The following is a 14696-nucleotide window of genomic DNA, read 5'->3' as shown; positions in this document are numbered from 1 at the left end:
CTCCCTTCTTCATAGGCGTCCCATTACTCACAGGATTCCTTTCAGAAGTGTACATGAACTGGTTATTAGCAACCATGTCAATGAGTTCTTGAGCTTCTGCAGGCGTTTTCTTTAGGTGAATGGATCCACCTGCAGAAGTGTCCAGTGACATCTTTGATAACTCAGATAAACCATCATAGAATATATCCAGGATGGTCCATTCTGAAAGCATGTCAGAAGGACACTTTTTGGTCAACTGTTTGTATCTTTCCCAAGCTTCATAGAGGGATTCACCTTCTTTCTGCCTGAAGGTTTGAACATCAGCTCTAAGCTTGCTCAGCTTTTGAGGAGGAAAGTACTTGGCTAAGAAAGCCGTGACCAGCTTATCCCAAGAGTTCAGGCTGTCTTTGGGTTGAGAATCCAACCATAATCTAGCTCTGTCTCTTATAGCAAAAGGGAAAAGCATGAGCCTGTAGACTTCAGGATCTACTCCATTAGTCTTAACAGTATCACATATCTGCAAGAATTCAGTTAAGAACTGAAAAGGATCTTCAGATGGAAGTCCATGAAACTTGCAGTTCTGCTGCATCAGAGAAACTAATTGAGGTTTCAGCTCAAAGTTGTTTGCTCCAATGGCAGGAATGGAGATGCTTCTTCCATGTAAATTGGAATTAGGTGCAGTGAAGTCACCAAGCATTCTCCTTGCATTGTTGTTGGGTTCGGCTGCCATCTCCTTTACTTGTTCGAAATTTTCAATCAAGTTGTCTCTGGATTGTTGTAATTTAGCTTCTCTTAATTTTCTCTTCAGAGTCCTTTCAAGTTCTGGATCAGCTTCAACAAGAATGCCTTTTTCTCTGTCCCTGCTCATAAGAAAGAGAAGAGAAAAAGAAAAGAAGAGGAATCCTCTATGTCACAGTAAAGAGGTTCCTTATTGTTAGTAGAAGAAAAGAAGAAGAAATTCTAACACAGATAGAATAGGGGGTTCGAATTTGGTGATGATGTGAGGAAGAGATGTTAGTTAATGAATGAATAAATAGAATAAGATGGGGGAGGGATAATTTTCGAAAATTATTTTGAAAAAGAGTTAGTGATTTTCGAAAAATGGTTTTTGAAAATTGTTAGTATTTTTTTTCGAAAATTAAAATTTAAAATTTAAAATAATAGTTAATTAAAAAGAAATTTTGAAAAAGGGGGAAGATATTTTCGAAAAATGAGAGAAAGAGAGTTAGTTAGGTGGTTTTGAAAAAGTTAAGAAACAAACAAAAAGTTAGTTAGTTAGTTGAAACAAATTTTGAAAAGGTAAGAGGTTAGGAAGTTAGAAAAGATATTTTGAAAAGATATTTTTGAAAAAGATAAGATGAGAAGATATTTTTGAAAAGATATGATAACATTAGTTTTGAAAAAGATTTGATTTTTAAAATCACAATTAATGACTTGATTCATAAGAAATCACAAGATATGATTCTAGAATTTAAAGTTTGAATCTTTCTTAACAAGCAAGTAACAAACTTCAAATTTTTGAATCAAAACATTAATTGATTATGTTATTTTCGAAAATTTGGTATAAAAATAAGAAAAAGATTTTTGAAAAATATTTTTGGAATTTTCGAAAATAACTAAAAATTTTGAAAAAGATTTGATTTTTGAAAAAGATTTTGAAAAAGATAAGATTTTCAAATTGAAAATTTGGTTTGACTCATAAGAAACAACTTGATTTTAAAATTTTTTGAAAAAGTCAACCCAAATTTTCGAATTTGATGAGAGAAAAAGGGAAAGATATTTTTTTTTATTTTTGAATTTTTTTATGATGCAAGAGAAAAACACTAAAATGATGCAATGCATGAAATTTTTAGATCAAAACATGTGATGCATGCAAGAATGCTATGAATGTCAAGATGAACACCAAGAACACTATGAATGTCAAGATGAACATCATAGACACAATTTTGAAAAATTTTTAATGCAAAAAAACATGCAAGACACCAAACTTAGAATTCTTTAATGCTTACGCACTAAGAATTCAAGAATGCATATGAAAAACATGAAAAGACACAACAAAAAAATCATCAAGATCAAACAAGAAGACTTACCAAGAACAACTTGAAGATCATGAAGAACACTATGAATGCATGATATTTTCGAAAAATGCAAGATGCATATGCAAGTGACACCAAACTTATGATATGACTCAAGACTCAAACAAGAAACAGAAAAATATTTTTGATTTTTTTGATTTTCTAAATTTTTTTTTTGGATTTTTTTCGAAAATTATATGAAAAAGAAAAAATAAGGATTCCAAAATTTTTAATATGAATTCCAGGAATCTTGCATTCTTAGTCTAAAGCTTCAGTCTAGGAATTAGACATGGCTCACTAGCCAGCCAAGCTTTCAATGAAAGCTCCAGTCCAAAACACTAGATATGGCCAATGGCCAACCAAGCTTTAGCATGTAACACCAGAGTATATTGCTCTTGATAACAAATTGTTGCTCATCATTTATCAAGTATGTAACTTACCTCTGATGGTTTGGAAGCCTCAGTCCAAAAGAATTTAGACATGGCTTTACAGCCAGCCAGGCTTCACATGCTTCATGAAACACTAGAATTCATTCTTAAAAATCTTGAATAAAATTTTTGAAAACATTTTTATTTTTTTCGAAAACAGATGAGAGATTTTTGAAAATATTTTTGAAAGATTTTTGAAAACAAAACGAAAAGAAAATTACCTAATCTGAGCAACAAGATGAGCCGTCAGTTGTCCAAACTCGAACAATCCCCGGCAACGGCGCCAAAAACTTGGTGCACGAAATTGTGATCTCCATGTTCTTTGTACTTGTGTGAGATTAACAATATATAATTGTATTGAATCCTCATTGTGGCTCTATGTGTGGACACAACTCCGTACAACTAACCAGCAAGTGCACTGGGTCGTCCAAGTAATACCTTACGTGAGTAAGGGTCGAATCCCACGGAGATTGTTGGTATGAAGCAAGCTATGGTCACCTTGTAAATCTCAGTCAGGTAGATATAAAACAGTGATATGGTTTTCGAATAATGAATAATAAAATAGGGATAGAGGCAATTATGTAAATCATTGATAGGAATTTCAGATAAGAGAATGGAGATGCTTATCGTTCCTCTGAACTTCTGCTTTCCTGCTATCTTCATCCAATCAGTCTTACTCCTTTCCATGGCTTTATATGATACATCACCACTGTCAATGGCTACTTTCGGTCATCTCTCGGGAAAATGATCCAATGCCCTGTCACGGCACGGCTAATCGTCTGGAGGCATCACCCTTGCCAATGGCTTCATCTTATCCTCTCAGTGAATAATATGCTCACGCACCCTGTCACGGCACGGCTATTCATCTGTCGGTTCTCGATCATGCTGGAATAGGATTTACTATCCTTTTGCGTCTGTCACTAACGCCCTGCAATCGCGAGTTAGGAGCTCGTCACAGTCATTCAATCATTGAATCCTACTCGGAATACCACAGACAAGGTTTAGACTTTCTGGATTCTCTTGAATGCCGCCATCATTCTAGCTTACGCCACGGAGATTCTGATTAAAGAATCTAAGAGACACTCATTCAATCGGATATAGAACGGAGGTGGTTGTCAGGCACACGTTCGTGGGTTGAGGAAGGTGATGAATGTCACAGATCATCACCTTCATCACAGTTAAGCGCGAATGAACATCTTAGAAGAGAAATAAGAAGAATTGAATAGAAAACAGTAGTACTTTGCATTAATCTTTGAGGAACAGCAGAGCTCCACACCTTAATCTATGGAGTGTAGAAACTCTACCGTTGAAAATACATAAGTGAAAGGTCCAGGCATGGCCGAGATGGCCAGCCCCCTAAACGAGATCAATAGTCTCCTAAGATGAATAATGAAATAAAACTGAGACCAAAGATGCCTAATACAATAGTAAAAGGTCCTATTTATAATAAACTAGCTACTATGGTTTACATGAGTAAGTAATTGATGCATAAATCCACTTCTGGGGCCCACTTGGTGTGTGTTTGGGCTGAGCCTGAGTGTTGCACGTGCAGAGGCCATTTGTGGAGTTGAACGCCAGTTTCTGTGCCAGTTTGGGCGTTCAGCTCTGGTTTTGGCTCCTTTTCTGGCGCTGGACGCCAGATTTGGGTAGAAAGCTGGCGTTGAACGCCAGTTTACGTCGTCTATTCTTGGCCAAAGTATGGACTATTATATATTGCTGGAAAGCCCTGGATGTCTACTTTACAACGCAATTGGAAGCACGCCATTTCGAGTTCTGTAGCTCCAGAAAATTCACTTTGAGTGCAGGGAGGTCAGAATCCAACAGCATCAGCAGTCCTTCTTCAACCTCTGAATCTGATTTCTGCTCAAGTCCCTCAATTTCAGCCAGAAAATACCTGAAATCACAGAAAAACACACAAACTCATAGTAAAGTCCAGAAATGTGAATTTAACATAAAAACTAATGAAAACATCCCTAAAAGTAACTAGATCCTACTAAAAACATACTAAAAACAATGCCAAAAAGCGTATAAATTATCCGCTCATCAATATCCATCACAAGATTCAAACTTAAGGCATACTAAAACAGTAAAGCATGATTATATAAACCTTAACATAAATAAACCGGGTAATCTATCTTAGGAAATTTCTATTCTAGCTAACACCGCTATCCCACAGCCTTCACCGACCGATCCTCCGTGCGATCCTGATGAGCGGATAATTTATACGCTTTTTGGCATTGTTTTTACATAGTTTTCAGTATGTTTTAGTTACTTTTTATTATATTTTTATTAGTTTTTAAATAAAAATCACATTTCTGGACTTTACTATGACTTTTTGTATTTTTCTGTGATTTTAGGTATTTTCTGGCTGAAATTGAGGGACCTGAGCAAAATTCTGATTCAGAGGCTAAAAAAGGACTGCAGATGCTGTTGGATTCTGACCTTCCTACACTCGAAATGGATTTTCTGGAGCTATAGAAGCCCAATTGGCATGCTCTCAATTGCGTTGGAAAGTAGACATCCTGGGCTTTCCAGCAATATATAATAGTCCATACTTTGTCAGAGTTTTGATAACGCAAACTGGCGTTTAAACGCCAACTTTCTACCCTATTCTGGCGTTAAACGCCAGAACTGGCATAAAAGCTGGAGTTAAACGCCCAAACTGGCACCAAAACTGGCGTTTAACTCCAAAAAAAGTCTCTACATGTGAAAGCTTCAATGATCAGCCCAAGCACACACCAAGTGGGCCCGGAAGTGGATTTCTGCATTAATTACTTATTTCTGTGAACCCTAGGCTACTAGTTTATTATAAATAGGACCTTTCACTATTGTATTTTCATCTTTGGATCATCTTTTGATCTTCAGATCATCTCTGGAACACATTATGTAACTTTTATGTTCTGAGACCTCCATGGGAGGCTGGCCACTCGGCCATGTCTACCCTATTTTCACTTATGTATTTTCAACGGTGGAGTTTTACACCACATAGATTAAGGTGTGGAGCTCTGCTGTTCCTCATGAATTAATGCAAAGTACTACTGTTTTCTATTCAATTCAAGCTTATTCTTATTCCAAGATATTCACTCGCACTTCAACATGATGAATGTGATGATCTGTGACACTCATCATCATTCTCACCTATGAACGCGTGCCTGACAACCACATCCGTTCTATCTGCAATAGCTTGAGTGCATATCTCTTGGATTTCTAATTTAAGATTAGAACCTTCGTGGTATAGGCTAGAATTATTGGCAGCCATTCTTGAGATCCAAAAAGTCTAAACCTTATCTGTGGTATTCCGAGTAGGATCTGGGATGGGATGACTGTGACAAGCTTCAAACTCGCGAGTGTTGGGCGTAGTGACAGACGCAAAAGGATCAATGGATCCTATTCCAACATGAGTGAGAACCGACAGATGATTAGCCGTGCGGTGACAGCGCATTTGGACCATTTTACTGAGAGGACGGACGGTAGCCATTGACAACGATAATCCCCCAACATACAGCTTGCCATGGAAGGGAGTATGAATGATTGGATGAAGGCAACAGGAAAGCAGAGGTTCAGAAGGAACAAAGCATCTTCATACGCTTATCTGAAATCCCATCAATGAATTACATAAGTGCTTCTATCTTATTTTTTGTTTTAATTATATTTCAATTATCAAAATCCCATAACCATTTGAATCTGCTTGACTGAGATTTACAAGGATGACCATAGCTTGCTTCAAGCCGACAATCTCTGTGGGATCGACCCTTACTCACGTAAGGTATTACTTGGACGACCCAGTGCACTTGCTGGTCAGATGCACGGAGTTGTGTGAAGAAGTGTGTGATCACGATTTCGTGTACCAGATCCCATCGCCACCGCCTTCCGAGCCTCCTCAATCCCAGTAGAAAACACAAGTATTTACAATGCAAGGAAATCACAAGTAGAAGCATATAAAGCAAATAATTCGAATAGCAATTAGGCATGTTATACAAATAGGCAAGCCATTACAAGTAGTCAAAGCATACAAACAGATAAAAATGCATATGATGAATGCCTGCCCTATTGGCTGTGATATCACATTATTGGTTCAACAGCCAACCTGACACATCTCCATGGAGACGTTGCCCTTCGGAATCCTCATATGGGAACCCCCGAGATATAGTGTTCGGATCACTGTCCAGGTACCGGCGCCTGCACGCTCTATTGATCCGATGGGATGCGAGCGGGATACTCTTGCCACAGACCTCACATCTCAACGCAAGCGGGACGAACCACCGCCCTTACGCCGCCGCCGCTACCTCGACAGGCGGGATCCAACCACCGTCCCTGCCGGGTGCATAGCGTCTCATAATCTCAGTACAAATCAATACTTCAGTGGTTTTCAGAAAACATTTTTAGTGTACATGGATCCATCATCTCATTCAAAGTCCTCGACTCATCTCAACCACTGTCCATTCATATTTCAGTTTCCATACATCAACAGTTCATCATTCCTCATCGCATATATCAATCATCCTTCACATAACGTCGAACCATCTTCAGTACACCCGAAACCTAATCCTCCGTTTTCTAATTTTTCCAAATAATATCATTTAAAACCCTTAGATTCTTTCCCATATTTTAAATATCCAAAACTAGGCCCAAGAGTCCTAAAATGGTGTTAGAGAGACTTACAACCTTGTTAGGAAGGTGGAATAGTTGAAAAAAAAGTAAAATTTGAGAAACAGGGCGTGTGCGGTCGCACAAGGGTGTGCGTGCGCACGCTCCAGAGAGTTTTAAAATGTGTGCGTACGCACAGGGGTGTGCGTACGCACAGGTGTCAAAACTTACAAAATCTATTCACTCGCACAACCTGTGCCAGCACCCCCAACAGACTGGACTTCCCAACGTGTGCGTGCACACAGGGGTGTGCGGATGCACAGGTTGCAATTCATCCTTAGATATGTGCGTGCACAAGCTGTGCTAGTGCTGCAAACAGAACGCATTTCCCTGCCTGTGTGTGAACACAGGTGTGTGCGTCCTCACAGATCAAAATTTTTGCAGGGTTGTGCGTCCGCACAGGGGTGTGCGTACGCACATATCAGAAATCATAAAATTCTGCAACTTAGCAGAATTTCAAATTTTTAACACCAACTTTGAATGATCATAACTTCCTCTACAAAATTCCAAATTTTACAAACTTTATATCAATTTAAAGGGTTTACAAAGATCTTTAATTCTAAACAAATGACATCAAATTTTGAAAACTGAGGCATAAGTTATGATCGAACAAAGGTCACCAAAAATCCAATTTTACCAAACTTCACAATTCCCACAATTTCTTACCATACACACTCCAAACCATACCAAACCATTCAAAACTCCACCTTTCATCAAAATTAACCTGTTGTATCATAATACACCAACCTTATCACATTCTTCTTCTTATTTCATTACTCTCAACTTCATCATCAACTATTTTACACTTAAGATCAAACCACATTCAGACTTACCCTTTCATCAATCTTAACACTACAAATATCATAATAAACCAACTTCCAATCCCTAGAATCATTCAACATCATCATATCATTGGAAATCATCATAATTGAACCCAACATTCATCAACTCATCAATAACCATCATACATCAACATTCAACATATCAACAATCATTTTATTTCAAACCTATCCTATAGGTCACTAGCCTAAGTGTCCATGAATATTATATACTACATAGAGGAAACCGAAACCATACCTTGGCCGATTACCTATATGTACCAAAACTCCAATTTAGCACAAACAAGCCCCCAACCATAATCCAAGCTTTAAATGTAACTCCCACAAGTTCCAACAAGCTCCAAACTCACAATAATCAAGCTATATTCATATAATTCACCACAAATCAACCTAGAGCTCAACATAAATCAAAATCTCATTAGAGTTCAAAGTCTCTTACCTTGTTCAACAGTTTTGGTAGCCAAAACCCAATACTAAGCAAGGATTAGAGCAAACCTAAATACCCAAAAATCACAAATCTTACTTATTCACAAACCCTAAAACTCGAAATTTTGTAGAGCTCTTCACAAAGAATGTGTAGCTGCAAACGGTGCGGCGATCGGAGCTATGTAGCTCAAGATATGAGCTTGGAAAGAAGATGATGAATAATGCTCAAGGGATTCTCTTCTTCCCCTTCTCTTTCAGCTGGGTGTGTGTGTTTGTTAGTGTGGTTTGGCTGTTTGGGTTCATTAAATGAACCTTATATATATTGGGCTTAGGCCCAACTTGGGCCCGGTCTAACCCGTTAGCGTTTTTAGCCCGTTTGGTCCAACTTCGGGCCAAACCTTTAAAATTAACACCCGATTTTCCATTTCTAATATTTTTTTAAGGTTTTTGACGGTTTTCACTTTTTCTTGTGCGGTACCGGGCAGACTTGAACCGGTTCAATCAGTTCAACTGCCAGTTCACGGTTTTTCACAGAAAGCATATTTTCTGACTCAGAAAGACCCACTGAGTCCAAAAATCACCTTTAAATCCTCAAATTCTCACTCTAACTTTTTGGAATCTACTTTGGTCAATTAATCACTTAATTAACCAGTTGATTAGTTGCGGTTCTTACATTCTTCCCACCAAATAAGAAATTTTGCCCTCAAAATTTCAATTACCTGAGAAAAGCTTGGGATAATCCTTTCGCATCTCGGACTCCAATTCCCAAGTATGCTCTTCAACTCCTGCTCTCTTCCAAGCAACCTTAACCAACTGAACTTCTTTTCCTCGTAGCTTCTTTGTACTAGAGTCGTCAATCCTCACTGGCATTACTTGGAAGGTTAAGTTTTCCCTCAACTCAACCGACTCAGGCTCCAACACATGGGCTGCATCCGGCGTGTACTTGCGAAGCTGTGAGACATGGAATATGTCATGCAGGTTAGACAGATGAGGTGGCAAAGCAACTTGATACGCCACCGGCCCGAATCGCCTTAAAACCTCAAACGGTCCTTATACATCGGATTCAAATTCTTGGTCTTGATTGCTCTTTTGATCCCAGTTGTCGGTGTAACCTTGTGGAATACGTGTTCTCCCACTTCGAATTCTAATGGTTTCCTTCTCTAATCTGCAAAACTCTTCTGTCGACTCTGAGAAGTTAGAATCCTTGCACGAATCTTCTTAATGTTCTCAGTAGTCTCCGCTATCAAATCTGGACCCAATACACTTACTTTACCAGATTCATACCAACAAAGTGGAGATTGGCACTTCTGTCCATACAAGGCTTCATACGGAGCCATCCAATGCTCGCATGAAAGCTGTTGTTATACGCAAACTCTACCAATGGCATGTAACGATCCCAACTTCCGGGTTGATCCAAAACACATGCTCTCAGTATATCTTCTAATGTCTGAATAGTCCTTTCTCACTGTCCATCCGTCTGTGGATGATAGGCAGTACTGAGACATAGCTTCGTACTGAAAGCTCTTTGAAAAGATCCCAAAAACCTTGAAGTGAATCGGGGATCTCGGTCCAACACTATGCTCAACGGCACACCATGCAACCTTACTATATTCTTTATATACAATCTTGCTAACTCCTCCATAGAACAGTTTACTCGGATAGGCAGAAAATGAGCGAATTTGGTTAAGCGATCCATGATCACCCAAACTGCATCAAATCCCGACCTAGTCTTCGGTAAACCGGTCACAAAATCCATTGTAATTCTTTCCCACTTCCGCTGAGGAATCTCGAGTGGCTGTAACATTCTCGACGGCTTCTGATGCTCTATCTTCACTTTCTGACACATTAAACACTTGGATACCACTGTTGCTACATCACCCTTCATCCCCGGCCACCAGAACATCCTCTTCAAATCATAATACATCTTCTTGCTTCCGGGATGAATGGAAAACCCACTATTGTGAGCTTCCAACAACAAGTCTCGCCTCAAACTCCCAACATCCGGTATGCAAATCCTTCCCTTGTATCTCCATAATCCTTCACCATCCTTAGTGAATTCTTCACGCCTCTTCTCACCAACTGGTTGAAACAATTGCTGAAGCTTATGCTCATCTTGCTGAGCTCTCTGAATTTCTGTCTAAAACGTACTTGAAATCTGCAGCTGATTTAAACAAGCCCTTCTGGCAACTTCACCAATATCCAGCTTAAGGTCTACAAACTTATCCACTAACTCCTCCTCCTTGATTCTCATCCAAGCAATTGTTAAAGATTTCCGACTCATGCGTCTGCTACCACATTCGCCTTTCCGGGATGATAACTCAGCTCAAAATCGTAGTCTTTAAGCAACTCCATCCATCTCCTCTGACGCATGTTAAGCTCTTTCTGATCGAAGATGTACTTGAGACTCTTATGATCAGAAAAGACGCTAAACTTTACTACGTAGAAGTGGTGTCTCCAAATCTTCAATGCAAACACAATTGCCGCTAATTCCAAGTCATGAGTTGGGTAATTTACCTCATGCGGTCTCAGCTGACGTGGTGCGTAAGCCACCACATTCTGGTGTTGCATTAACACGCAACCCAAACCCTTCAGTGACCCAAGAACTTCACTTCCTCCTTCCAAAATTTACACTTCAACAACTTAGCGTACAACTTCCGCTCCTTTAAGATTTGCAACATAATCCTCAAGTGTTCCTCATGCTCTTTCACCGTCTTAGAATAAACTAAGATATCGTCTATGAAAACCACCAAGAATTTGTCCAAAAAGGGACGAAAGACTCTGTTCATGTAATCCATGAAAATAGCAGGTGCATTCATTAACCCAAAGGACATCACCGCAAACTCGTAGTGTCCATAGCGCGTCCTAAATTAGGTCTTAGGAATATCGTCCTCCTTCACTCTGATCTGATGATAACCGGATCTCAAATCTATCTTAAAAAACATTCCAGCTCCTTGCAACTGATCCATCAAGTCATCTATCCTTGGCAACGGGTACTTATTCTTTACAGTCACTTTATTCAAATGTCGGTAATCCATGCACAATCGCATTCCTCCATCTTTCTTCTTTACCAATAAAACTGGCGCTCCCCACGGTGATACACTCGGTCGAATGAACCTCTTGTTCAGAAGCTCTTCCAACTAAGTCTTTAATTCTGCCAGCTCTATCGGAGCCATTCTATACGGCGCAATTGACACTGGTCCAGCTCTCGGCACCAATTCAATCGCAAATTCAATCTCTTTTTGAGGTGGGAACTCAGGGATATCTTCCGGGAATACTTCCAGAAAGTCTTTAACCACCGGTATCTGATCTAAGTTCTGGGCATCACCCAACGCATTAGCAGCAAATAGAATATACCCCTGACACTCTTTCCTACTATAATGCACCATTACAGAGTTCAGGTAATACCCGGTAGCTACCACCGCTCTATTTTTTCCTTCCAGCATAAACCAAATTGACCGCTCAAAGCAATCCAACAAAACCTGATTCTTCGACAACCAATCAAACCCAAAAATCATCTCCAATCCAATCATTGGTAAACAAATCAAGTCATGCACAAAGTCTCTACCCTCAAGCTTGAAACCTACTTGTCTACACCCTGACCTAGTCATAACTATCTGATGCGGAGTATGTACATGCAGATCAAACGGTAACTCTGACACTTTCAAGCCTAATTTCTCAACCTTAGCAAACAAAATAAACAAATGCGATGCTCCAGTATCATTCAATGCAACTAAAGTCTTATCACCAATTAAACATATACCTCTCATCAACGGATCTGCCTTGGAAGCATCCTTGGAATTCACAGTAAAAACTCACCCCTGGTGCTGACTCTGACCCGCACTTGGGTTCTTCCCACGTGTGCAATCCCTCGCAAAATAACCAGGCAAGCCACAGTTGAAGCACCCACCTATATCAATCTTGCAAGAGTCATATAGATGAAAATGTCCACAACGATCACAAGCTAAATCCGAAGAACTTTTACTATGATTTCCTCTCCCTTTGCCACGCTGAATCTGATCATGGGTGTTCTTTCTGAAGCCTCCTAGCCCTTGAGGCACATATCCTCCTCTCTTAAAGCTTTGTCCTCTCAGATGAAAATACTTGCCACGCCCCAAATTAGATCCCCTTCCATAAGTGTCCTTGGACACCGCCACAGTCTTGGCATACTCCTCCATCACTCTTGCCTTATTCACCAAGTCGGAGAAGACACGGATCTCCATAAGAGTCACAGCAGTCATAATGCTATCCTTCAACCTGCTTTGGTATTTAATACACTTCCAACTCTCATAAGTCTCTGATGCACCATAACATACCCTAGAAAACCTACAGAGTTCCTTAAACTTGCTGGTGTAGTCCGCCACAGATAGAGAACCTTGCTTCAACTGCATCAGTTCCATCTCCTTTGCTTCCCTTGCAGACCCAAGGAAGTACTTCTTATAAAAGGCCGTTTGGAACACCTCCCATGGAATGTTGGCGTTCTGAAGCTGTAGCAAGCGACACTCTGCTTGCCACCAGGGCTGGGCCTCTCTCGCTAGCTGATAAGCGGTAAACTCGACATATTGATTGATGGGAACATGCTGCGCCTATAAAGCATGCTCCATAGCCTGGAACCAGTTGTCCGCTTCGGTAGGATTAGTTGACCCTCAGAAAGTTGGCGGATGAACCTTGAGGAACGTCGATAAGGTCATCGGAACACCACTCGTGTTATCGCCGTTTCCCTCAGCATTATCATTGGCATTCCCTTCGCCATTCCCATTGCCATTTCCGTTCCCAACCAGTTGGCCTAACTTCTGCACAGCTTGCAGAGTCGCAGCAGCATTAGCCTCCATAGTATTCGCAAGGTTTTCCATGGCCGCCATGAATTCGGCATGGTTATCCGCCGGTTGCTCATTCCTACTCTCGCGTGAACGTGCTCGATCTCGTCCGCAAGTGGCCATTAGGGTTTCTGTCTACACCAAACAATTGATATCAAGGTGATCAGTCTTAATATCAAAAGCCTAGTGCTTCAATTATCCCAAACAGGCACTCACAAACAAGCATGCTATGCAATATCAAACAGATAACCTAATAGCATCAAAGAAAAGACACACAGAGTATGCAATGAAGCACAATCAGTCCATCCCTCAGGCTCACGAGGACGAACCACTCTGATACCACTAAATGTAACACCCTAATTAGCCTAAGCTTTACCTCGCGTCGTAAAGCAAAAGTTAATTAGAGATTACGACAGTTCTAAGCTCATACATAATATATATATATATATAGAAAGAATAGTGTAATCTAGAAGCCCGATGAAGAATATAGCTCAAAGTCAGAATTTCAAAAGCGCAAAATGTGCTAACGAAGCTCCTAACTTAAAGCACAAGATATAAATAAGGTGTATCAAAATATAATAGTGTAACATCATAAGAATCTAGCCACGACTCGAGGAGTTTAAGCCGGCTAGCCATATACAGACCAAAAAGAACCAGACAGTAAAAATAAATTGTACAATTTTGTTCTCTCAAATACAAGCCTCTAGGCAAAACCAAAATACCAACTTGAGAGACATATATAAAATAAACCAAAAGACTCAAAAAGATGTCCGGATCCTCCGCTCCTGTCACTAACCAGACAACTCACCTAGGTGGGTGATGAATGATTTTATGCCGGTATAGAATTTATCAAGAATTCCAATCGTAGTATAGTTTAAACTGACACGTAATTCCACATCAAACAATCTAAATTCAATAACCGAGAGTATGAGTCCCGAGTCGTTCTCCCTAGGAGTGCTCCAAGATTCACATTGTTGGTTAGGGAGTGTATTGGTGTTTGGAGTTTCATATTAGAAAGGAACAAGATAGTAATGTGAACGAAAATCAAGTGATATAAAAGCCTTGGCTAGAAGTGAGGATTGGACTCCCTATCATCATTATTTCTATTAATTTTTTATTACAATTAGTTATTGCTTCACTTAGTTAACCTATAGTATGAAGAAAATTCAAGTGAAAGTAATCAATTTGGATTCACAAGTCCTAGCCCAACCCTAGAGAAGTCTAGCTTTAGTGACATGCAAATCAATTAGCAATTTTCAATTGATAATCAACAAAAGATATTAACAATTCAAGTGTCTCCAATATCTCAACTTCTAAGCCAAGTAAGAAAAGTCTACTCCATAGTTAAAGTTGGCATTTTCTCAAACACTTGGAGAGCAATGATGAGAGACATTGTAAAATTAAGAATGAAATTGAATTCAAAGGTGTCCACTACAAGAGATTAACAACAATCAAACAATTGAAGGCTAAGAACTTGAATTACCTCAA

At 39.6% G+C, this 14696-nt stretch overlaps 2 protein-coding genes and 1 non-coding gene across 3 annotated transcripts; 1 reads left to right on the top strand and 2 right to left on the bottom strand.

Annotated features, from left to right (window-relative positions):
* Window positions 1-205: 205 nt before the first annotated feature.
* Window positions 206-313, top strand: LOC148576844 (small nucleolar RNA R71). Its single transcript, XR_015903851.1, has one exon. It is a non-coding gene; the product is annotated as a small nucleolar RNA R71 (small nucleolar RNA).
* A 7459-nt stretch (window positions 314-7772) lies between these two features.
* Window positions 7773-9781, bottom strand: LOC148576843 (uncharacterized). The gene is made up of 6 exons (XM_088502796.1): window positions 9679-9781; window positions 9451-9581; window positions 9114-9345; window positions 8207-8219; window positions 7963-8014; window positions 7773-7853 (listed from the first exon to the last, which is right to left on the bottom strand). Exons 1-6 carry the CDS (start codon window positions 9779-9781, stop codon window positions 7773-7775), a joined length of 612 nt encoding a protein of 203 aa, XP_088358922.1.
* A 1750-nt stretch (window positions 9782-11531) lies between these two features.
* Window positions 11532-12161, bottom strand: LOC148576842 (uncharacterized). Its single transcript, XM_088502795.1, has one exon. The coding sequence runs from the start codon at window positions 12159-12161 to the stop codon at window positions 11532-11534; it is 630 nt and encodes a 209-aa protein (XP_088358921.1).
* Between the last annotated feature and the right edge of the window lie 2535 nt (window positions 12162-14696).

The sequence above is a fragment of the Arachis ipaensis genome, chromosome B1 (assembly GCF_059453495.1).
Source record: "Arachis ipaensis isolate K30076 ecotype BB chromosome B1, ASM5945349v1, whole genome shotgun sequence".
Taxonomy (NCBI): domain Eukaryota; kingdom Viridiplantae; phylum Streptophyta; class Magnoliopsida; order Fabales; family Fabaceae; genus Arachis; species Arachis ipaensis.
Note: the sequence above shows the minus strand (reverse complement) of the source record. Positions and strands in the feature narration are given on the sequence as shown.

What these genes read in the sequence shown, in the direction of transcription:
- LOC148576843 (XM_088502796.1), bottom strand. Translation starts at nt 9,781, where the DNA reads ATGCCATTGGTAGAGTTTGCGTATAACAACAGCTTTCATGCGAGCATT. An exon ending in TGCCAATCTCCACTTTGTTG is followed by an intron (nt 9,582 to 9,678) that starts GTATGAATCTGG and finishes CTAACTTCTCAG; the next exon opens with AGTCGACAGAAGAGTTTTGC. An exon ending in GTGTTAAGATTGATGAAAGG is followed by an intron (nt 7,854 to 7,962) that starts GTAAGTCTGAAT and finishes ATGATACAACAG; the next exon opens with GTTAATTTTGATGAAAGGTG.
- LOC148576842 (XM_088502795.1), bottom strand. Translation starts at nt 12,161, where the DNA reads ATGAGAGGTATATGTTTAATTGGTGATAAGACTTTAGTTGCATTGAAT.